The following is a 23,240-nucleotide window of genomic DNA, read 5'->3' as shown; positions in this document are numbered from 1 at the left end:
TTCCTTCTTGATGAATCCGTGTGGTTTGACTTCTCTTAACACCATTTCCGTAGTGTGATAACTGTTGTCTAGGTGATTTTGAGAGTTAATGTATCTGTACCTTCATTTTAAATTATTACAAATTTCATGTTAAAAGTTCCTAAATTGCAAAGCAGACTACTTCTGCATGGTCACACTTTAAATCCTGTGTGTTTAATCACATAAAACTTCTGTTGGGGTCGGTAGCACTGAGTGTGATGGCATTCTGTGCAGCAAGAAGCATAAGGATCAGAGGATCCCAGGTGCAAATTCATTCTTTCATTTTTTGACACAGTGAAAAAACCTGTGCAGTGTTTACTGTTCTATTTAGTATATTTGAATGGCCTGCTTGGACCTAGTTCATGAAATCGCCTGAGTGAGACTGCTTGGTCTTTTGATGTCAGAATACCTTAAAATTCAAAGCTTCTGTGGAGGCTGAAATAAGATCTTCTAGTCACAAAGCTTTCCTGCTTATGAAGGAGGTTTTAACTGTTAGGAAGATGCTTGAAGCAGGTAGATCCACTAAACATCTTTTCTCTGAAAATGGGGACACAGTAGTCTGCAAATTGGGTCCCATCTAATTAATCTCTCTCCACGGAGTTCTTTCTTACTCATCCATGCTTCTGAAAAAGTAGCTTGTGGTCTGATAAGTTAAATCATCTGTACATTGCTTATAAACTTTCTCATAAAGGCCCCACCTGTTCCTACACTGCATGGCTAAATATGCAGCTTCTATAGGATGGGATGTTTGGTCAGATCAGGGGCTTCTGAATGTTGTTGGCATGGTCCTGTCTCCTTACACCCACTGCTTTTAGTGCATGATGGTGTGCCTTCAAACACAGCAGAAGCTGTGTGTGGGTGTTTCATCAAAGGGCTGCAGGACCTATTATGCTGGCTGTGAGCCTGCTCTTGGCCATAGTTTAGGCAAGGGTTGTGGTGTCAGAACGTCTTCCTAAAAGGTCCATTCTGCTATATAATTGGTTGTCTGTTAGTGTGAGAAATCTGTACAAATTTGATACAAAAGATGCCACCTCAGGTTAAAAGAAAATTTCTATTTCTCCAGAGATGACTACTGCGAAGCATTCCCAATGCTTGCAGTAATGCTTCTTGAGCAACATTTTGCTGCTTCAGATACAAGATAGGAATTTTGCCCACTGGTGTTGTATCATCTGAGAAAAACCCTTAAGCAGTTCCTTTTTTTTCTCCTTCTTTTTCTCCGCCTACATTTTGCCTGTTTTTTTTTTGTTTCTTGGGTTTTTTTTTCCTTGTAGCTACAATGTGCTAAATCCAACTAGAAGTTAGTCCTCCTTCCATACTAGAATGAAACTCTCTGAGCTCAACTTTGGGTTTCTTAGATTTTGACAGATTGGCAATCACTGTGAATCCTTTCAGATATTTTAGTAAGAGTTTTTATTAAGACAGTGTGAAAATGATTGTAAATGCAAATCTGATATGTGACGTGTACATTTCTGTACCCTTTCTTTACAGCAGATTGCAAGAATAATGCTTTGGCATCAGGAAGCATTCAGGTAAATGGACATGGAGGACAGCCTTTGAAACCTCCAGTTAAAAGAGGTCCTGGACGGAAACCCAAGGTGGAGACTAATAACAGTAGCTGTGAAGTGGTGGTGCACAAGAAAAGAGGGAGGAAACCAAAAAAGCTACAAATTGTTGAACAGCAGAAGGTTGCAGAGCAGAATACAATCCAGACCACAAGGGATGTACCAGAGGAAGCCTCTGTTTCTACTGCATGCAATTCTCTTTCTGAAAATAATGTGAAGGAAGACTTGTTACAAAAAAAAGGCCGAGGGGGTAGAAAGCCAAAAAGGAAGATCAAGAGCCGCCAGCCAGGCTCAGACCTCTTAGTTCCTGCAAATGTTAAAATGCAAACAAGAAGCAGGAGGAAAAAGACACATGAGCCTATGGAGGAGAGTTCTGAAGAGCTTAAAGATTCTGAACCTCACATGAGAACTAGAAACCAGGGTAGGAGGACAGCCTTTTACAATGAAGATGACTCTGAGGAAGAGCAAAGGCAGCTATTGTTTGAAGACACCTCCTTAACTTTTGGAACTTCAAGCAGAGGCAGAGTCCGAAAATTGACTGAAAAAGCAAAAGCTAATTTAATTGGTTGGTAATTTAAGGGTTTTACTTCAGAATGCTATGAAGCAGGTACAGTTAAGGAACAGCAGAACAGACTTCTGCTTCCCTGCTGCTATTATGGGTTAGAAGAGTATGTTCTGATTTGGGGAGAAAAATTTAGCAAAATGATAAACTGAAAGAAGATTCTTTGAAAGAAATATATATTTTAAACTTTTGCTATTTATTGCCCTCCAAATAGGTTATACATTTCAACAGTCATTTTGTTCGCAGTTGAGAATAATTGAAGCAATTTCTGACTGATGTACAGAGTTCAGAGCTACTCTGCTCAAGTAGTATGAAATATCTCTACACAATTGAAAAAAGGTAATAGAACTTTTAATTGCCACAATTTGAAAACAGAAATCTATTTTTGACCAAGCAAGGTACACTTTGATTGTAAAGTCAAGTCGCCTATGAAGGTAGACTTTGGCAAAAAGTGGCAGTAAATTCACTTGCATTTCTATTAAATAATACAATACCAAACTTTGCTAATCTGAAAATGTTTAATTTCAGTTGTGACGGAATGTTCAGCTGCAAAAGAAGCCTAGCATAGGCCATTGTTTATCCAAGTTCTGCCAAACATAGCAAAAATGTAATCACAAATATATATATATCCACATTGGAAAAAGTTTGACTAACGTCTAATTTTTCAGACCTTGATTCTTGTATCAATCACTAAATCTCTGTTTATTGTGCCAAAGACTGAGAATCAGTGCAGTGGAAAACCTTTTTTTCTTTTTGAGTGTCAGTACAGCATACCATTTGCAGTGATAAAAGCTGTGTCTTGTTTTAAATAGTAAGTTGTTAACATTGTTCTGAAATGTATCCTTTTTTGGTACTTCTGGTAGAAAATAATGCACTGGTGGGGTCCTTTGACAGAGATGTTTTAGTCTAAATGTATAATTGGTTAAAGGATTCAAGGAAATTACAGGACAGGTATGAAATTATGATGTTTACTTTCTGATCCAGATTGATTGTTGTTTCTACAACTTTAGACATGCTTAAGAGGCTGAAATGACCTATAAAGAATAGTGTATGTGTATATATTAATATATACATAAACACATATGTCTAAAATATTACCCAGGTATAAATTTTTTTCAGGATTTTTTAGATAGCACTAGAATTGAGAATTTTAAAATGTCATACTTTATAGTTTAATTTTAAGGGGAAGATTGGTTATTTTCAATTATTAGGGTTAAAAGGCCAAATCACTTTTTATGCAATCATGTTTTATACAGTGGTCTCATTGCACATTGTGTTTTTCTGCACTTTTTACGGTATATCACGCTGACATATGTCAATATACACCCTAAAGAAAAATTCCATTTAATGATTGTGCCTTGTATTCTATTATTTCTTGCATCCTTACTAAAATTAAGTTGTCTATTGTAAATGATAACTATATGACTTAGGGGAATGTATTGTTATATGTACTGCTCTGGAAAAGAAAAGCAGTTATTTATTTGTTTATGGTACCTTTAGTTATTTTATACCTTTACAAACAAACCTTAATACCATTTTCTATCACTTAAAGTATTGTCCAGTTTCAATGAAAAAAATACATAAGTAGTGGTATTTACTGAGATCTGGTATGGTACAAAAATGTAACCAAAATTTTCTGGTTATACTTTCTTTTTTTTGCTTTTACACATCATCTGCGATGTCTGGAAGGGAAGACATGCAGAATTAAGATCTTAAATTTGCACACTATCTGTATATGTATTTGAGGCCTGATTCTTCACTCTTTATTTTCTTACAAAAAAAAACCCTAAAAGTTTGAACAAAGAATATTGGTATTTGCCACCAAGAGTAATGGAAATATGCTACTGTGGATAGCAGATTAGTATCCACCATACCTAGTTTTAGATAGTTCATTTTGCTACAAAAAATGGCTGAGATATTTTCCAGATCCTCTTTGAATTGTTATGGATTTGAACTTTGGGGCCAGGAATTAGTTTGCATTTGATTTACCATCCAATTAAAATAGAGTCACTAAACGTGGTAAGATAACAGCTACATTCGTACAGTTGCAATACAGCTTCACAATTCAAAACTGATTGATTCTACTTGTTAATTTTGTCAGATTTCACTGATGAAGGCAATCATTTGAAAATGTGTAATTTCCTGATGTTATCTGCATTGTAATATATGAAATAGAATATATCTAAAGTTCATCTTCTGTATTTACTCAGTTTGTAATAATGTTTTATATGGCATGTTTATGTATATATTTATATATCAAAAATACCTTGTGTGTAAGTTTTGGAGACTGAAATAATCTGCGTTCCCTTAACAGTAGGCAGAGGATTGTACATCTTAATTTTATGAGAATAGAAGGCCTTACCTGCAGAACATGGGTACTGCTTCCCACCCAGTAATATCGGTGACTTTAGCCAGTAAGTTTTTGATTCTTATTAGACACATTAATGTTTTTCCTTTAAAAATAAACTGTGGATAATTTGGGTCAATTTTTTTATACGAGCAACGCTAGAAATTTATTAGAAATTAATACCAGATTTATTTAAAAGTAATATTTTTTATAATTTAATTCCACTAGGTTGCAAACTTTATTTATGAAGCTTTAGTCGCCATCAGACTATTTTGGCTGGGGAAAGATTTCTTTTTTGAGGTGGTTGTGTGATACTGTATCAATACAGAAAAAGAGCTTTTGATTACAGAGTCTTAGGTTTTTAAATGTGAGCAATAAACTATTGGTCAGTGTTCTGAAATAATTTAAGAACTATAGCTATATGCATGTTTTATAATGCCATCTTAAGTACTTAACAACTGGTTCAGAAAATGGAGTGTTGAAACTTCATGTGCTTGTTTTGCATTTGCATTGTAAATAACATAGCTTCATAGTCACATACATGCAAATGATCTGGCAGCAATTAACTCAGTTTTATTCATTAAATTCATTTATATTTGACATGGATATGAGGATACTGTTCTGGTATTTCTGCGCTATACTGGGAAACGTTAAAATTGGTATTTGCTGCTGAGAGGTATCTCAATAACAGTGTGTTCTTTAACTACCAATGAGGAAATACTTCTGCTTCTGTCATGAGCGTGCTCTAAATGTTTAACAGGAATCACTGTACCTGTGCCTACATACTTAACAACTCTTTAGCCACTTTGTTTCTGTTGTGTGTTCTCTGGGAACGGAACTGAAATTTTGCCACTGTAATGTTCATTATTATTGTCAATATTGAACTAGAGCTCTTTGTCATTCAGCAATGACCAGTGATAAAACTTTACAGAGAAATGTCTTCCTCCAGTGATTCGACTGCTGTGATAAAGATTTACAGATGTTTATTTGTACAGTGTCTGGTTTGTACCTGTGATCAGTTTATTGATAGACTTGTAAGGTTGAGTTGGTTGAGTTAAATATTACTATGGCTTAATATTTGTAAAACTATTAATTGATAAAGGACCCTGATGCAGCACGTATAGATATTAATATCTATTAAAAAATAAATTGTAGTATAGAGACAGCTTATTCACTGTATTGCTGTACAAATATTTCTAAGTACCAATTCTGTGCCAGAGGCTTTTGTCTTACCAAAAAATGGACTACATGCAACTGTCCATTCAGTAACTTCAAGCTTGTTACAGTTTTTACACTGTATTTCAAAATATTTTGCTCACATTTGTTGGATCGAGGACTACAAGTAAATGCTTTAGCTTGTAATTTGAATTTAGACACGTTAAATAGTTGACTGGTTCTATAAAAGCAATAGGCTTAACTGGATGGGACCCTTTCACCCTGTATTTATATAGTAAATTGGAGGTTAGAGGTTTTTAAGCCCACTTTCTTCAACATTCACATTTTATTTGTAGTATGTGAATCTTGCTGAGGTAATTTTAACATCACTGGTCAATCAAAATATAGCCATAGCACAATATTTATATTTTGTCACAAGTCCTTACCTTATTCTGAAATAGTATATTTTGTCCACAGCTGATTGTCAAAGATTTTTCTTTTTGCCTTTTTTTTAAACAGTGTTTTAAAAGATTTAATTATAACTCTGCTACAGTGCTGTGATAGTGAAGGTAGAGGGTTTTGAAACCTCACCTAGAAACAGCAAAAGCTCATTTTCTGTTTATGACCTAAATGAAGACAAATGAACTGTGTAAAATGAGTATATATTTTCTTTTATCCCTCAAGTTCTTGTAACAGATTGGTTTCCAAGGGGACCTAGATATTCAACTGATAAAAGGGCTGTTAGTTTTCTGCTGTAAATTACTGTATATACATGTTTGTTGGTATGCAGAGGAAAGTGTATTACATTTCATAAAACTGGCCAAGGCTTGACAATATGTTTCAAATAACAAATCTAGCATTGACAGCTTACATAGCTTCTTGTTTTTGAATTGTGAATACAGCTTTCTCACTTTCTATGATGTCTGGGGGAAAACAGCAGGTAGCTTTTAAACCAGAGCTAACCTCCAGGTGCTCTTGTGTTTCTGCTGGTTTTAATGCAGGAATTCGCCATGTCATTTTTACAGTGTGTTAGAGGAGGATGCATGCCAGGGAGCCAGATGAAAAGACATCTTAAATTGCAGAAAAAGGTGATTAGCTGCTTCCCCCTCACCTCTCCCCCCTTTCCCAAGGTTCTAACAGCCTCAAGGCACTCTAGAGAGAAACCTTATATGCTGCAATAAAATAAGAGTGAATAAATTTAGCTTTTAGGAGGTACGTAGTGAGACAAGTAGTCATTTGGATCCTTTTTAATGCAGATAAATACATCAGGAAATTCACTTCAAATAATGCAAACAATACATTTTAGAGAGGGAAAGTAGTACTATACTGTTAATTTCTACACTGAAAAAACAAGGAATGAGGTCACACAAATTAGGAGTAGAAAGAAATAGAAGTACCTATCATGTACTGTGTGATGTACATGTACTGTTTTGTGCTTACAAGTGCCCGGGTTGGTTTGTTAATGCATTGAGACCATACAGAAGTTACATTTTTGGACCATACTAAAACTGCAGAAGTGTGGTGTACAACTGGATAATGATCATGGGTGAATTAAATTCTGTCATAAGGTTTCCATATGTATAGAATGGAGCTCAACTTCAAGTAAATTACCTAGAAAGGTTAATTTTAAAACTGACAGATTTTCAGATTAAAAATTACACTTATTTTGTACAGAATTATGTAAAACACAAATCTGTTGTATGTAATGAGTAACAGTTTTGAAAACTATAATTCTTTAGCTTTATCAAGGCTTTTTTCCTTCCAGAAATCTAGATTATCATGTTATAACCTGAAGTATCTCACCAGGATAACAGTGCCCTTTAATTTTGTACATATGGATTGGAAATTTCTTTACTGTTATGTGGACACTTTCTATGTTAGTTTTGATGCATAATACTTTGAATCCTTTTATACAAACTAGAATGTATGTGTAAGAATTACTGTCACTGCAATGTAGTAACTACAAACTTATTTTTAAATAAATAGAAAACATGTTTTTCTAAGCTGTCCAACAGTGTGTGTTTCTATGTGGTAATTTACTGTGCTATGGGACAATTGGTTGTGTGTTTTTCAGAACTCCCTAAATTCAGCTCCTTTTGATTCCTTGTGGGATATGGAATAGCGTTATCTGGCAGTATGGTATAGTGGGTAAGAGGGAACAGACAAAATTGGAACTGGAGCACTCTGGTAGAGATCAGAATGTGCTGTCTGGTCAGGATTTTCACTAAGCCCTGCAGTTCAGGAGGCAGTATAAAGGCGAAGACACCGTGTTGAATCCTCTTAGCTCACTTCACGTGCGCACCAGGGCACCCGCCTCTAACCCTCCAGGAAGCCTTCCTTGTTCAGGTGACAACTGTTTGTACCAGAACTGCATCCAATCTATGGAAATCTCTGCTTCCCAACAGCTCTAGAAGAAGCTAAAAGCACTTAAGCAGAGATAATCCCCTGCCTGCGGGGTTGGTTTGTTTATATCTACATTTTTCTGCTCAACAGATGCAAGAAAAAAAGAAATGTGGATTCTGTTTAATTTTGCATGTTATTTGCTTTATCAGATGATCTTTTCCTCCTTATGTTCCTTACTTAAAAACACAAGGAAGTGATGGAGGAGACCCTCGCTCACCTCACAGATGCAGGTATGTGTTCTTCTGAGATGTGGATCATCACAGTGGAATGAATTGAGTTCCCTGTGGCTTTCCAGACTCCACGTGAAGTCTAGTTAAAACAAGATTTGTTTTAGCAACAGAAGAAAAATCTCTGTCCCAGGCATGTGAGTTTTGCTCATTGGTATGATCTACTTGGAGAAAATAATTTAAGAATACTGAAAATATGATGCCCTCCTTCAGGGCTGCTGTTATCTCCTGGAGGTGGTAGTTCTGGTCAATGTACATTTCCAGTATTACAGCACAATTGTAATAGTGGTGTGCTCATCCAGCCACAAACCACTCCAGGTCCAGGGTTTTAGTTTTGCTGCTGAGAATTGTCTTAAGCAGTTAATAACTTATTCTTTGTTTCAGAAAGATCTAAAAAAGTATTTTTCTGTGTAACTGTGTAGAGAATCCTTAAAATGCAATTGCATCCCAGCTCCTATTTCTGTGACAGGTATCTTTTTGAAACCTACTGTAGTTCTTTTATTTTGTGTAGAAATCAAGACTGCTCAGGATTAACAGATGCTGTGAAATGTTGGTACCTGACTGTGCTGTTGGACTATGTGCTGGTTTTAACTCAAGCAGGAAATTAAACCAAACAAGCCACACCCCAGTCCCTGTCCATTCCAGTAAAGGAAGGACAAAGAGGAGAGACTAAGAATGGAGAGACTATGGTAGACATAACAGCTTACTGAAAACACAAAATGATGGAATAAGACGCCCAGAGTACAATACAAAAAGAGAAGGTGTTTTACCCACAGAAAGGTATTCATCACCAGGAACAGGAACTAAGGTGGTGGACACTCCCCGTGGGTCATTTCCAAGGCAATAGGATGATCGTTCCCACACGCTGGCCATGGTAGTCAGCAAACAAAGGCAGTCCCATGGCTGACATTTCCCAGCCCGAAACAAGGGAGAACAGTGACAGAGGAGCCCCCTGGAAGCTGGGTTATCCGAACAAGGGTCTGCCGCAGCTCTGCCTTTGCTGCTGCTTCCAACGCTCCTGTACACCAGGGCAGGGGAGAATGGTCCCACTGGGATGCCGGCATCGTGCTGCCCCTGACCACTGTCCCTGCAGTGCCACGCATGGCAGCCACGCCACAGCCTCGCCTCAGCACCACGTCCCACTAAAGTATCCCAGGATGGAGGCTGCAGGTCCTTTGCTGGAGCAGGAGAGGCACAAGTGGCCAACTTCCAGTAAGGATGCCTGGTTTTTCCTGCTGAGTCCACATCCAGGTGGTGCTCTGTGTGGTCTAGAGTAACAACTGGGCCACACCCACACTGCCAAACTCCTCCCCCTCTCTAACCTGGACAGATCATAACACTCATAAATGAAGGAAATAGTGTAATCATTGAAGGTGACCATTTTGCTTTCAAAGTGAAAAGCTTTTGTGCCAAAGCCTGTGTTCTCTCCTGCTCTAGCAATCAATATGAGCTTTGTAAAAAAGGTTTGTCACTTTTCCCAAAGATAAATGAGCAAAGTGTAATGGCTTAAAAAATTAATCAGTGTTGCTAGTTGAAGCAAATGTGAAAATAAAGCAAGTGCCAGCAAGCAATGAACAATGTGTCTGGAATTTAAAAAGCATAAAATTGAGTTAATGTACAACAAATTATAATGCAAAATATAATCTTTGTGGCTTTTACTACTGTTAACAGGAAACACCTAAAATGTCTGGTTCTTTTTCTAGCTCAGAGAAATACTGTGCTAAGAAATCTTTGCAAGAGGCTTAATTTACTGTTTGACAGGACTGCAGTGAGAGTTTATGAATCTTCTCTCATACTTTAAAATCTGTGTGAGCACTGAAGAGAGGACAGGGTAGAGAATTTGGGAATGATGTTCCTAGTCTGCTAAAGCCATACAAACTTCCTTCATGTTTCCTTGTCTCTGAAATGGGAAGATTTTATCTAAACTTGGTCTGTTGGCCTTTCATTTTACTTTAGCTGTGTACATAAGTGCAAAAAAACCAAAAAACAAACAAAACAAAAGCAAAAAAAAAAAAAAAAAAACCCACAAAAAAACCAAACAAACAAAGAAAAAAAACACAAAAAAAAAAAGCCAAGGAGGAAGCAAGCACAGAGGCAGGTAACCAACTCATTCAGCATCAAATTTCTGCAGAGGCCTATTCCTGGAGGTACTGACTTCAAAGAATGTTAGCATTCAAGTGCCAGGCAACCTCAGCTCTTTATTTGTGTTTTGTCTCAGATCTCTGAATCTGACTTTGAACAAGGATATTCAAAATAATAAAGGCAGTAACTTAAAATGCAAACCTGGTTAGAATATGATTAAAATATTAGAAAGAATTACTGTACTTGTATTCTGGAGCAGAGAAATATAGTGGGATTTTTTTTTTTTTTTTTTAATTTGAGCACCTTATTCAAAACTTGAATTCTCTTAATTATTAAGGAAGATGGAGTAAACATGAGTTGCTAAGAAATGGAATATGGCTATCAAAGACTTAAACCGAAAAAGAGAGCTACTTAGAAGTCCTTAATTAGTGATTGCCTCTCAATACACTGCCTATTTTTACCCAGCTAGGATCTCAGCATGAGGAGCTGGGTCTATGTGCAGTCTGTACTGTTGTTGTCCTTCACTGACTCCAATTAGTCTGCCTGCACAAGTACATGGGGAAAGATTAAATATCTAAACTTGAAACTTTTATGCTGTTTAATGCTTGCAAAGTGTTTGAGGCTGCAAAATGTGTGTTAGTGTTCAAGTCTTCTGATTGATAAACTTTACAACGGAAATCAGTGGTTAAGTTATTTAGGAAAAAATACTAGGAAATTCACATAAGCATTGTCTTAAGAAAGGGCAGATCATCTGAAATTGTGTTATGGTCAGGATTGTCTGTTTTTTCTTGCATGCTAATTTATGAAGTTGCAATTTTCCTCTGTCTTTGCTCTCTTCTTTTCCCACATCTGAGTCATGACAGCACGCAGGGCTGGTTTCTTTCTGGCTCTTAGACTGAAAATCTCTGCTCAAGCACATGGGGGGAGTAACCTGTTTTGTAAAGAAGCATCTCCATCTTGCAATTTGATTTACTTTGTATTAAGAAGATGAGTTAATGTTTGAGTAGTAATAAGTTGCTTGAGTCACACTTTAAAACCTTCAGCTTCCCTGAGGTAGGATCAGGTGTTTACATGGCTCCTGAGGTTTTGCTCAAGGGAGCTGGTGGGTCCCAGTATTTACTGCAGCCTGGGCTGGTATGATGCAAACACAGCCAGAATGGCCCCAAAGAGTCTGTTCTCCTTGGGGTGGGCTGTGTGAGGCAAAAGGTTGTTCTGAATAACCTGATCTAGCTGAAGATGTCTCTGCTTATTGCAGGGGGGAGGTTGGATTAAGTGCCCTTGAAAAGGTCCCTTCCAACTGAAACCCTATGAGTCTATGGTTAAAAACTATTTTCCTTAGGTAGAATTTGTATTTCTAGTCTAGGCTAGAATTCACAGGAGATTTCAATTGGGTATTCCTGCCATGGTACGCAGGTTGAAATCCATCAACACAAATCCATCCTAGGCCTGGTTCCTTAGTACCCACATGTTCACTAGGTATAGCTTGATAACATTTTGGGTTTTTTTTCACAGTCTTGTCCTTTGGAGAGCTGTGCTCAGACAGAAGTGATGGCTAGAACATTTCCTTTCTCTTGGTAAAGCTCGATGTTTACTACTGATGAATTTCTCTTCTTGTCTGTAATGTTTCCATTGCTCTGATCTCTGTGGATCATTTGCAGTGTGAGTCTGCCTCCTCTGATTGCTCCCGCTGATTTGGGTGCCATCAGCAAGCTTGGCTGCTGTTGAATTTACAATCCGTGACACAGACGAGGCTCATGGCCGGGTTTGGCCCCTGCAGCAGCCCAGCAGGGGCAGCCCCGGAGTTTCTGCTGGGCGCTGACACCTGCGCTATGGAAACCACCCCGGCCGCTCCTGCTTCAGCTGTGCCGGCATCCAGCTGTGACAAGCCGGGCCCAGGGGCCGCACCAGCTGCTCTCTGAAGCACCAACAGCGCGGTGAGAGGCACGACATGAGGCTGGGCTGCAGGGTTGTGTTAGGACACGTTTTGCATAAACTTCACACGAGAGAACTACCGCCAGACTATCCACAGCCGGTTCAAGCCACTTGTCCATCCGCACTCACAGAAAAAAATACCTAGGTAAGGAAGTTGAGAATGTTATTTTCTTTAGGTTAGCCTGCAGAAATAAAATAGAACTTTTAATTTTTTAAATTTTAATCTCTTTAAAAATGTCGGGGCGTAAAGTCCACACGGGCGTTTGTTGCTTTCTGAGATTAAGAAATCGTGATCCCGTCTGCCTTGAGAGCAGAGCTTTAGGTGCGAGGGAAAGACGAGAGCAGGGGACAACCTGCAAACGCGGCTGAGAGCCTGGCCCGGGCCGGGCTCGGCGCTCGCCTCTCCGCGCTCCTTTCGGGCGCTGTTGTGCAGCGGGGGCGCAACCCTCCCGTCGGGCCCACCTGCCGGGACGGGCCGGGACGGGCCGGGCAGCGCCGCCGGGAGCGGGGGGATCAGCGGGATCAGCGGGGCAGGAGCAGGGCACGGAGCGGGGGGATCAGCGGGATCAGCGGGGCAGGAGCAGGGCACGGAGCGGGGGAACGAGCGGGATCAGCGGGGCAGGAGCAGGGCACGGAGCGGGGGGATCAGCGGGCAGGAGCAGGGCACGGAGCGGGGGGATCAGCGGGATCAGCGGGGCAGGAGCGGGGGAACGAGCGGGATCAGCGGGGCAGGATCAGGGCACGGAGCGGGAGGACCAGCGAGGATCCGCGGGGGCAGGAGCAGAGCGGGGGGACCAGCGGGGATCAGGGGGGGCAGGAGCAGGGGAACCGCGGCTCCCCACGGGCGCTGCCGGCTCGGCCCCGCTCGGGGGTGCAGGCACAGCGCCTTTCTTGCGGCTGCTGGGGTGCTTCAGAATATGCACAGAAATGTTTTGATTCGGTAATTCGCTATATGTTGCCGCATCCTTTCTGTCTGGGGGACACGGCTGCCCAAAAAGCCGATTTTAGAAACAGGAGATGCGCAGCGGCAGAAGTTGCACTGCCGTGCTCTGTGCGTGCTGCGGGCAGCGCGGGAGCGATCCCCGGGTCCTGTCCAGCCCTCCGGCCTCGCAGGGTGCTCATGGCTATTTGGTTGTACTGTGACTGTCCTTCCCTCCAAAACACATAAGGCTAAACAAGTACTCTACAAGTACTGATATTATCTAAAAGGAGACTTTTTTTTTTTTTTTTTTTTTTTTTTTTACTGCTGGTAGTTCAAGCAGATGATGCAAAGGTCGAAACTACAGTTTGTGGTGAGGCTTCATCACACAGTGAGATGTTTCCATATTCCTTACAATAATCTATGAGCCTCCTTTGGCATTGTTTTGTCATCTTGACTACTTTTTTGGGCAGTTTTCATAAATCTACCTTCCCATGTGCACATGTTTTGTATATATTACAGTAACCCAAATTATTTTGCATATGACACAATTAGGATAGCAGGATCTAGAAGCAACTTGGACACAACTCTAGTGAATTGCTTCTGCCTGCAGGCCGAGTATTCCAGCCCAGGAGAGAGTAGGAGCTGCAACAGCTGCTCCTGGAGAACAGACTGGGGGAATGCTGCAGTAAACCTGGGTACTCTGAGAACACCTGTGTAAAAAACACAAGTCTCAAATCTCAGCACATTTTAGTTCTGATTTGAAAAAGCCTCACAGATGTAAAGGCAGTAAATGTGCTCCTCAGGTGAAGGTGAATATCTTGGTCATTTGGGGAAGAAGAGTTGTGAATACACCCTAGTATGGTGTTTCAAGTGCCTATGGGAATGAGAGGTGATGTCCAATCCTTTTCTGATCTAGTGGTGGGACTGTGGCACATTATCAACCTGGTACAATGCTACAAGTGCCTTCAACCTGAAAGAAAAACCCCTTAGTTCTGTCTAGATTCTGCCTAGATGTGCAATTATCACTGAATCTAAACAGATTATTTTTAAGGCTATCAATCTGGTATGCCAGGCATGTTTAATGCACTGAACCAGATTATTTTTCTTTTTCTCTCTCTGTTTACAGACAAAAAAGATGCCTGTTTAAATCTTAAAAGCAGGTTTTTGCTTTGTCGTGTGAGGCAGTCTATTTTAGTCTTCTATTAGTTTTTATAAGTACCATAAAATTTAACGCACTTAAAGTGGCCTAAATTAAGTATGCTCCAGCTATAACTGAAATGTCTGAGTACAGATTGTACATTATGTTGTGAACCAGCAAAAGCAACCTGAAGGAAATTTTTAAGTACTGCACATCTAGCAAAGCTCACAGCTACATATTTTGAATATTTTTAAAATTTTTCTCTTCCTCTTTTCAGAGCAGGGAGCAGTGAAGTGTCTTGGACGCAACTCCCTGTTGGAATGCCTCACATCAATGCAGCTGCAGCTCTGCAGATTTCCATGCTGCTCTTTGCTCTTCCTGCACAGTATTTCATATCTCAGTGGTACGGAACGGACTCTGCCCAGCGCATCCAAAGAACAGAAAGGTTGTAAGACTCACCTTCCCTGCTGCATTTATTTGTAAGAGTTCATGTTCTCATCCCCAGTGATACTTTGTCCTGGAAAGCTGGAGTGGGGGTGGATTGGCTATTCCTATACAAAAACATTTAAATCATACTTCAGGCATTTTTGTGGCTTAATATGACTGTATTTTGTTGCTTAAGGATCTCTTTTAAAGTTCAAGTAGCAATTGTTGTTTTCTTCACATAATAATCTGCATGAGTGCCTTAATCCCATTTTTTTTGGACATTCCAATATACGTTACTAAGGGTTATGTCCCTTTCAAAAGATGAAAATTAACATTTGATTAACACTAGTTCTAATTTTCCATCACCTTTTGACACTTACTGTTGTAAAAGATTTTCTTGCATAGTATGACTCAGTACAGACTCTGAACCGACAAAATTCTCTTGCAGTAAATTACTTAAGGTAGTGATAATGGTAAGAGTTAAGTCTATGAATTAAGAAGCTGTTTATTAACAGAATCCCACACATATATCTCCAAATAAAAGGTAGAGACTATTACATCAGATCCAAATTTTTGATAGTGGTGTCCATTGGCAAACATTGGCATCTTGAAAATGAACCATGCAAAGAGAGACTCAGTTGTAAATGTGGCCTGTGCAGTGCACTGGCTGTGTGGTTAATCTGTGGAATTCCAATACATGAAGCAGGAAGAGCAAAGATTGGTCTGATGAAAAGAGAACTAAACTTGGCTTATGCATAAAGAGTGAAATAATATAGAGTGAAATAATTTTCAGGACTCATGGCATGAGTCAACTGCTTATTATTCAGATTTATGCAAAAATCTGTAGGCTTTTTTTAATAGTCTTTTGATTATGTACACCATTTAAAAAATATCTCATGCTCAATATTCTCAAATAACAGTTGAAGCTGCAGAATCTGAATGTAATTTAAAAATTCCTATGGTCTACAGGAAGAAAGCAATCTTGTAATGAAAAATGGTATTTTCCAAAATTTACATACAGTTTACTGATACAAGTGATGATTGAAAGAATATTCATTTGCAGTGTTGATATTAATCTTGAGGAGAAATTGTTCATGGTTGCTGACCCTTTCTTCCTCTTTGCTACAGAAGTGGAATTTCAAAGTTTCAGTATGAAAAATCTGTATAAGAATACTAGAGAAGGTTTTAAAAACAGTATGATGATCATTTTTATTCCTAAAGGATAATTGCCTCTTGGAGCATCTCAGCAAGATCTTACTTGAGTCTGGATGCATGGGCAGATCGTTTAAAGCTGTGGCTCTTAAAGACAAGGTAGAGTGTTACCATCTGCGCTTCAGAGATTTCAGACATGGTCTGTTCTGAGCAGGAAGGTGTGTTGTGGCAGAAATCAGTGATAAAGAGGAAGTATCTTTCACTTGCTTCTTGAGACTGATCTGGAACTTTCTACCAGCTTTAAGAAAACCTTGTGCTTATTTTCTACACAAACATCAAAACTGAACTCCTTGTGAAACTAAATGTAACTCATAGCAGTGATCCTGTACATGTTATCCTTGAAATTTATCTGACTCTGAAGGCAGAACACTTAGCCACATTAATGACTGTAAGCAACTATATGTTTGTAGGGCAAGATGCTAAAACATTGGATGGATATCTTGTGCTCTGTATTGTCATTCAAGAAAATCTGAATTAGAAATCACAGACACAAAATCTGTGGGCTAAGAAGAAGTGAAATTTTGACTATTGGCATGTAATGATTGATTTAGAAAAAGTGAACTTATATCTATTTATACATACACACTATTTTATTTTAAGAAGACAGTTCATGGACTTCTTTCGGTTTGTTGAAGGCCTTATTTGTGAGATTTAATTCTTGTACAGTAGAAATACTCCAAAGGTTTTACTTTGTATGAACCTTCACAGGTCCTTTATTCTTGATCCATGTACAATAATCAAGGGTGTCAAGTCCTCTGAACTGTGGAGGATCCTGACTTTGCTCCCAGAAAAACCTAGGGGAATTGTCTATGAATGGAATCAGAAATTGTGCTCTTCTTAGGTTCACCATAAATTGCTTTTCAGCTTTTCAACTCCACGCATATGTAAAGATAAAGATAAAGCCTGCAAAGATCACATGATCCATTGATTATTTGTATATTGTTGGAGCTGTTTGTGTCAATATTTTATAAAGAACTGGTTATCCTAAAAATAATGCCATTTGAGACCTTCCATATTAGCTGCTGTTTTTAACAAAATACTTGGACGTGTTAAGATTTTGCCCATTCCTCTTTCTGTTAAGAGGTATTTGTCAGCCTTAAGCCTTTCTACACACTAAAGCTAAACCAGAACTTTCATAAAAAGCATTGTTTGCACAGGAACCTGCTCTCACTTTCTTCCAGGCAGGGTGAAGGGAGTAAGACTGAAAGACACCATCAAAGAGGAAGGAGACTAGGACAACCTGTAGTTCTTTGGAACCAACGGTTTGCTAGCTAGTATGGAAGGAGAATATTAACCAAACACCTGTTCATAGAATGCTGCTGCTCTTTCATTGCCAGCAGAAGAAAATGTTCCATTTTCTCTATTTCTTTACACTTTCTTTTTTCACTATAGCAGTGAAAAACATTAGCCACTTCTCCTTTCTAAACATGTCTGTCCCCTACTCCCCATCCTTTTAAATTCAGATTAAATTCAGTCTAATGCAGAAGAAAAACCTAAACCTACTGCAGCTTTAGGCAGGGACTTATCACCAGGGACTGGCATATGGTAAAAATTGGTTTATACTGGTATGGACAAGGGACTCACCTTGCCCATACCAGTATAAACTCATTTTTAAAGATCATACAAAAAGATACTGAAGAATCACGCTGTTAGAGTGCAGAATTTGCTCACCTGTATAAAATTAGTGGGTTTCCTCTGATACAAAAATTCTAATGCAACTGTAGAATAACGTATTCAAGGAAATTAGATTAATATTCTTTTTTTCCTGTTGGAACAAATTCCTTTTTCTTGGGTATTCCTTAGAAACGTTTATAATGTAAAACTTATGCGGGCTTCAAATTGTAGAGAAGTTTGTATCAAAGGCTTTGCAGTATCCTGCTTAGAATAATTAACCTTCTGATTATTACTAAAACTCAGCTTCCAAAGAACTTGTTTATGTATTGAGTTACTAATTTCACATTTTAGGAATTGGTACTACGGAGAGAGCAAAACTAAAAGTGGTGAAAATGAAGCAAACCCCCATTCTTATTTTGCAGGTATTGAAGTTTTTGCAATCCTTTTGTATTTTACTCATTATGTAAGGCTTCTATAGTGGATTTCTATAGTTAATTTGCAAATGGCAGCCTGTTTTCCTCTTTTTATCTCTCTAAACATGATTGACAATATTCAGTACATAAAACAGGAGATATAAATCCAAAGGCCTCTTCCCCGTGCTGTGTAATAGTATCAAAATGATGTAACTATGTGTATGTATTTTACTGAATACACCAGTGCATGTATTTTGTATTGACCTACAAAACAGTGGTACAGCTCTCACTTGATTGAAATGAACTGATTTAGATCAATTTCATAAAAGGAAAAAGAAATAATTGACCACTTTGTTCCTGAAAGAAGTCCCTAATCAGACTGAATAGAAGAATTCTGCGATCTAAACTGGCAAAAAAATAATGCCACAATAAGTTACCACATGTAAGCACTGCAAAATACTGTATGTAAGGCTTAAGTAATTGTCAATGCATGCCTGTGTGAATGCTTCCTAAAACTGTTAAGATCCCTATGTAATATCAAATGTATACAAAAAAAAAAGTGTCTTTCTTAGTGGATGTTCCCTTGTAAAATACAGTAATTAATATTCTAGGGGGAAAAACAAAGCACCTTTCTTTTCTTCCCCTGTTGTCAGTTCTTTTCATGTAGAAGTCAGAATAATTTCTGTTAAAATGTTTAATATAACTGATCAAACTTTTATCCTTGCTAAGTCTCTTTCTTTGTTAAATTAGAATCAACTCATGTTCACAGTCCAAAGCCTGAATATATTAAGTTCCGTGTGGGCCAGGTAATAATTCACAGAAAATTTGGCTACTCAGGAGTCATTGTCGGATGGGATGTGAAAGCTAACACTCCAGAAGAACAACTGCAACTCAGATATCTTCCAGTGAAACAGGTTTGAATGTGCAGAACTCTTGCTTAATTAAAATATAAGGTTAAAATATCCTCAGAAACACTGTTACAGACCAACTTCCTGCTATCCTAATGGGAAATACTCCAGAATTCTGTATCACCTGTGCAGCTGAGTGATACCTTTGCTGCTTCCGCACTGTGGTCCCAGTACAGCTTGGCTTTTACACCACTGAGTGGCTAATTTTCACTGGTCAGGGCTGTAGTGGACATATCTCAAATTAAAACTACTCACTTTTTATACACAGTGTTGTATTTAAAGTACCAGTGTCAACCTATGATGTCTAAAGGGATTTCTCCTGCTGTGTGTCTAAAGTTGAGAAGCTGTTAAGTCCTTTATCTGGTTATCCATAATTGGTGGCATCTTCACTGCACCTGAGAAATGCAAGTAACCCTCTGTATTTAATCACTTTCAGTGAGAAAACAATGTTTCGAGGATCCAGTTACTTGGAGTGTGAATCTATTTTAAAACACATTTTTGTTAGAATTCTTAAAGCCTCTGAATTCCTTGCTTAAGTCCTTGAATTTGAAAATCAAATGCTAAATCTTTGTTGACAGTGCTAATCTGGTAATGCAATGCTGTATACTCTGCATGCCACTGACATGCTGCTTAAGTGGCAGGAAGTTAACACTAATCATTAAGTCAGGGGACTGAAAATGAGGAAAACATGAAAATCTTCACTTATAGCAGAAAATTCATGTTCAGCTGGGTACTGACATTCAGTCCCATTTTGTGCATTTGGTTCCTTCCCTGATGTAATTTTATCCAACTGTCACTCATCTTTGGCTTCTAAAACACCTGCATCCTTGCTTTCTTTTCTCCTCTCAGTAGTGCTATCACCAGCTGAACCCCCAAGAATTTCCCAGCAGACACTGATTCTTTTTATGTACCTTACATTGTTCTGCTGTCCCAGCAACCTTGTGTTCATCTTTATTGTTTTAATTTCAAGAGCAATGACAAGGGGTTTAAGTGGTTTTTGTTGGTTTCAAGGTTTTAATTGTCTTTGCCTATCATGTCGTAAGCCCATTGCAAAAATGCCTTCTGACCTTTAGGCAGCAGTTTACTATGCTTGGTCCTTGTAAATGGCTCAAAACTCAGCCAGGTTTTCAGCACAACTTTTCCTTGCCTTCCTCCGACTTCCAGATCTTTCCAAAATCACTGGCTCATTGTTCATTGATAGATACTGATTGCATCACAAACTCCATCTGTATTCATCCCTCACCTTTTTTTTTTTTTGTTTAGATTGTGGGTTACTTTGGGCAGGAATGTTTATGGATAGGCAGAGAATATAATGCCCCATATTCCCTGGCCTAAGATTTATTTTCACAGGCACTTCTTCGTTGGAAGATTCATATATATACATACATATAGAAGTTACCTTAGCTCTCTCCAGGATCAGGACCATGGTTATTGGAGGTGCCATTATGTTCTGAACTTGTCTCTTCCTCTCTGGAGTTCAGTTGTCACTTGCAAAGGAAGAAGGGTGGTAGCAGATGGCCATGGGGCCCATGTACAAAAAGCAAGGATATTGTAAGCCTCGTTTTTTGCAAGTCATGTTTTTCTGTGGAAAAAAAGGTTAATTTAACTCTTAACAACATTTCAGATATGCCAAGAACTTTGTGTGTTGCAGTTCTGATTGCTTTATATTTAATTCTGACATTGGCAAAAATCATAAAAATTAACTAGCTGTATAGATACACACATATATAGACACATGTATATACACACATATATATGTACATGTATCTCGAGTGGATTTAGGTTCTGTAAGCCCACTGAAAGTTAACTGATTATACGTAATCTTTAGTCATCCTATCTCTGAGGCTATTTATTTTCTTTCTATTTTTACAGGGTCTAAAAGATACTCCTCATTATCGAATTCTAATTAACAAAGCAAATGGATTTGGAAAATCTACAGCTTATGTTCCTGAGGAAGAGATAACAGTTATTATAGGATTAGAGGTAGTATTAATTTTTATTCAGTTGCAACTTGATTGTTATCCAGTGTGTTTAAAAGTTGGCTGACCTTTGGCTTAATAGATACTAGCTTGGATGCCAAGTTAGTGAAAACTAATAGAGAAAGCAGATAAATTACTGCTGTACTTTCAAGCATGGGGTTTTGGAAGCTGAAAAATGACCAAACTCGGGTACTACCCACTTTAAAGTATCCAACTGCTGAGGTTTGTAAGTTTTTGAGCAACTTGATTTCCATTATGTATATAGGCCGTTGCAGACACAGACTTTTGTTTTGTGATTTCTGGGAATCTAGCGAAGTATGTTGGTTTCTCAATTCTACTCTGAAAAATCTGCATTTCAAACACCTCCTGTTCAGCTGCTACCCAGACTGAAGAACGTCTCCTTTCTTAACTGCAAAACTCTTTGAGAGACAAAAATTGTGTTTTGGTCACAGGATTGAAGTAGCTTTTGATTCCCAGCTTATGCAAGGCACATCAGATTTTTAAACTAGTCTCAGACTCTGATCCAGAAAACAGCCTTCAGGCATGCATGCCACAGGTGGCTTTTTGCAAGGGACCCCTATGCTGTTGTGGATGCCTTCTTTGTGGATAGTGGCAGGGTCTGTATTTAAAATAACACCAAGTAGGTGAACCATTCATCTAACCGGCGACACTGGGTCTAATCAAATGGAGCAGATTCAAATTGGTATCCTTTGCCTTTCGGGAAAACCTCCCAAAAAACTGTGTCAGTCAGGCTGATCTAAAGACTCTCCATGCTCTCAAAACTGTGCTGCTGCACATAAAGGACTCCTCTCAACCACAGTGTGACACAATCACCTCTTTTATTTGGGAGAAGCCTTAGTTCAGTCCATTTTGTTTTAGCCACCAATTGTAATACAGAATATGCCAACATGCCTGAATTTAGGAGCAGAAACTATGCCGTTCCAGATGAGTGTCATAAATATTTAAAACTGGATTCTGATTCTGCCCAGACTATCTAAAAAATGCACCTTTCACTATGCCAGTTAGCTGGCTACCTTCAGTTTCCTTTATATTCCATGGGGAGAAACAGATACTTCATCTTAAATATTTACCTTGTGGAATTAGCTTTTAAGGTATTAAATTGCTTTATTCACCTGCGTGGCAGGTTAATTCTGACTGAGATTATTAGAGAAACTGTTGGTAACAAGCTCACAAAATCAGGTATTTCAAAGTTGTCAAGATGAGGTTAATAACAGATGGTGAGTCATGCCTCAAGTTCAAAAGGTCTGTGGATTGCCCTAACTCACCCTTTTGCACAGCCTCACAGGCACAGTAATTTCTTGAAGCGTTGAGAGACGAGAAAATGCTTAGACTTGTCATGACCCTTTCCCAGCTGATCATTCTGAGCCGCTCCCTGTGGGCCTCCTGCAAGACAAGGCTTGGATTGTCCTTGGTGGGTTTGCATCTTCATGGTGGACCTAAGGCAATCACCTGGGTCTGTCATCACCCTTTCCCCCAGCTTCTGTACTGCTCCTGCTGCCTCATTGGATTACATAGCTGATACAGCTAAAGGAAATACCAAATACCTCTAGTAGTGACACGGGTGGGAGCTACTTCAGTAAGAAACAGTGCTGATTTTCAGCACTGATGCTGGTGTAAATCTAGCTTGTAGCATCTCATGAGATCTGTTCAACATTGATAAAGTACTTGGAGAGAGCTGCTATTCAGATGACAGAAATTCGATTATGGTACACAGAAAATGCCATTGAAAGTACGTCTATGTACATTAAAAACTCATCAGGAGTTTTCAAACAGCATAGTAACTTCAGTAATTCGTTTAATTATCAGTTTGCATTTATTGTCAATTCTAATGCTTCTTTAACTTGAAATATTTTTTCCTCAGGTTTATCATCCTGATATGGAAACCTACTTCAGTGGATATGATGGATTAAAATACATTATGCAGCCATGGTTGAAAAAACTCTACCCTCATGACTGAGTACTTAGTGTCTGTACATGTAATGTACATCCAGACAACAGATGTCCTTTTTAAACCTGAGCAAACGCACACCAGGATAAAATGTGTATTTTTTTTCCTATGATGGAATAAAACATTCCTAAACACTTGAACACTCAATTTTGTCAGAAGCGAACACACTGCATGTTCAGTTTGCCGTGACTCAACAATGGGGATTAACTTCCTTCCAGTTTTGGGAGAAAAGGTGTAAATGTAGTGCAGTTTCAGCCAGAAGTGCCAAATGTGTGGCTCATCAACTATCTTGCTGTTTTACAGGGCCAGGGAACTAAAATAAGCAATTGTGAACTGTACTTTCAGAATTAACTGTAACCTAATTTTAGGGG

The 23,240-nt window shown here is 38.7% G+C and overlaps 2 protein-coding genes across 4 annotated transcripts in view; both read left to right on the top strand.

Annotated features, from left to right (window-relative positions):
• PHIP (pleckstrin homology domain interacting protein) overlaps window positions 1-7,647 on the top strand; it is a 107,054-nt gene extending 99,407 nt beyond the window's left edge. Inside the window, exon 40 of one of the 2 annotated variants that reach the window (XM_056486917.1) lies at window positions 1,510-7,647. In XM_056486917.1, the coding sequence (XP_056342892.1) occupies window positions 1,510-2,153 (644 nt within the window). In that variant the 3' untranslated portion in view covers window positions 2,154-7,647. Of the gene's footprint in view, window positions 1-1,506 lie in introns of both variants that reach the window. The other variant, XM_056486916.1, reaches the window with a different exon arrangement.
• Window positions 7,648-12,121: 4,474 nt separating this feature from the next.
• Window positions 12,122-23,240, top strand: LOC130250819 (F-box only protein 21-like). Of its 2 annotated transcripts, none has more exons than XM_056486914.1 (7): window positions 12,122-12,433; window positions 14,626-14,827; window positions 15,996-16,085; window positions 17,952-18,022; window positions 18,764-18,927; window positions 20,794-20,904; window positions 22,783-22,879. In XM_056486914.1, exons 2-7 carry the CDS (start codon window positions 14,682-14,684, stop codon window positions 22,876-22,878), a joined length of 678 nt encoding a protein of 225 aa, XP_056342889.1. In that variant the 5' UTR covers window positions 12,122-12,433; window positions 14,626-14,681; the 3' UTR covers window position 22,879. The 2 variants fall into 2 exon arrangements, with proteins under 2 accessions (XP_056342889.1, XP_056342890.1); XM_056486915.1 differs by having other exon boundaries at window positions 12,127-12,433; window positions 14,626-14,793; window positions 22,783-23,240.

This window comes from Oenanthe melanoleuca, chromosome 3 (assembly GCF_029582105.1).
Source record: "Oenanthe melanoleuca isolate GR-GAL-2019-014 chromosome 3, OMel1.0, whole genome shotgun sequence".
Classification (NCBI taxonomy): domain Eukaryota; kingdom Metazoa; phylum Chordata; class Aves; order Passeriformes; family Muscicapidae; genus Oenanthe; species Oenanthe melanoleuca.
This window is presented reverse-complemented; position numbering and strand designations above follow the sequence as displayed.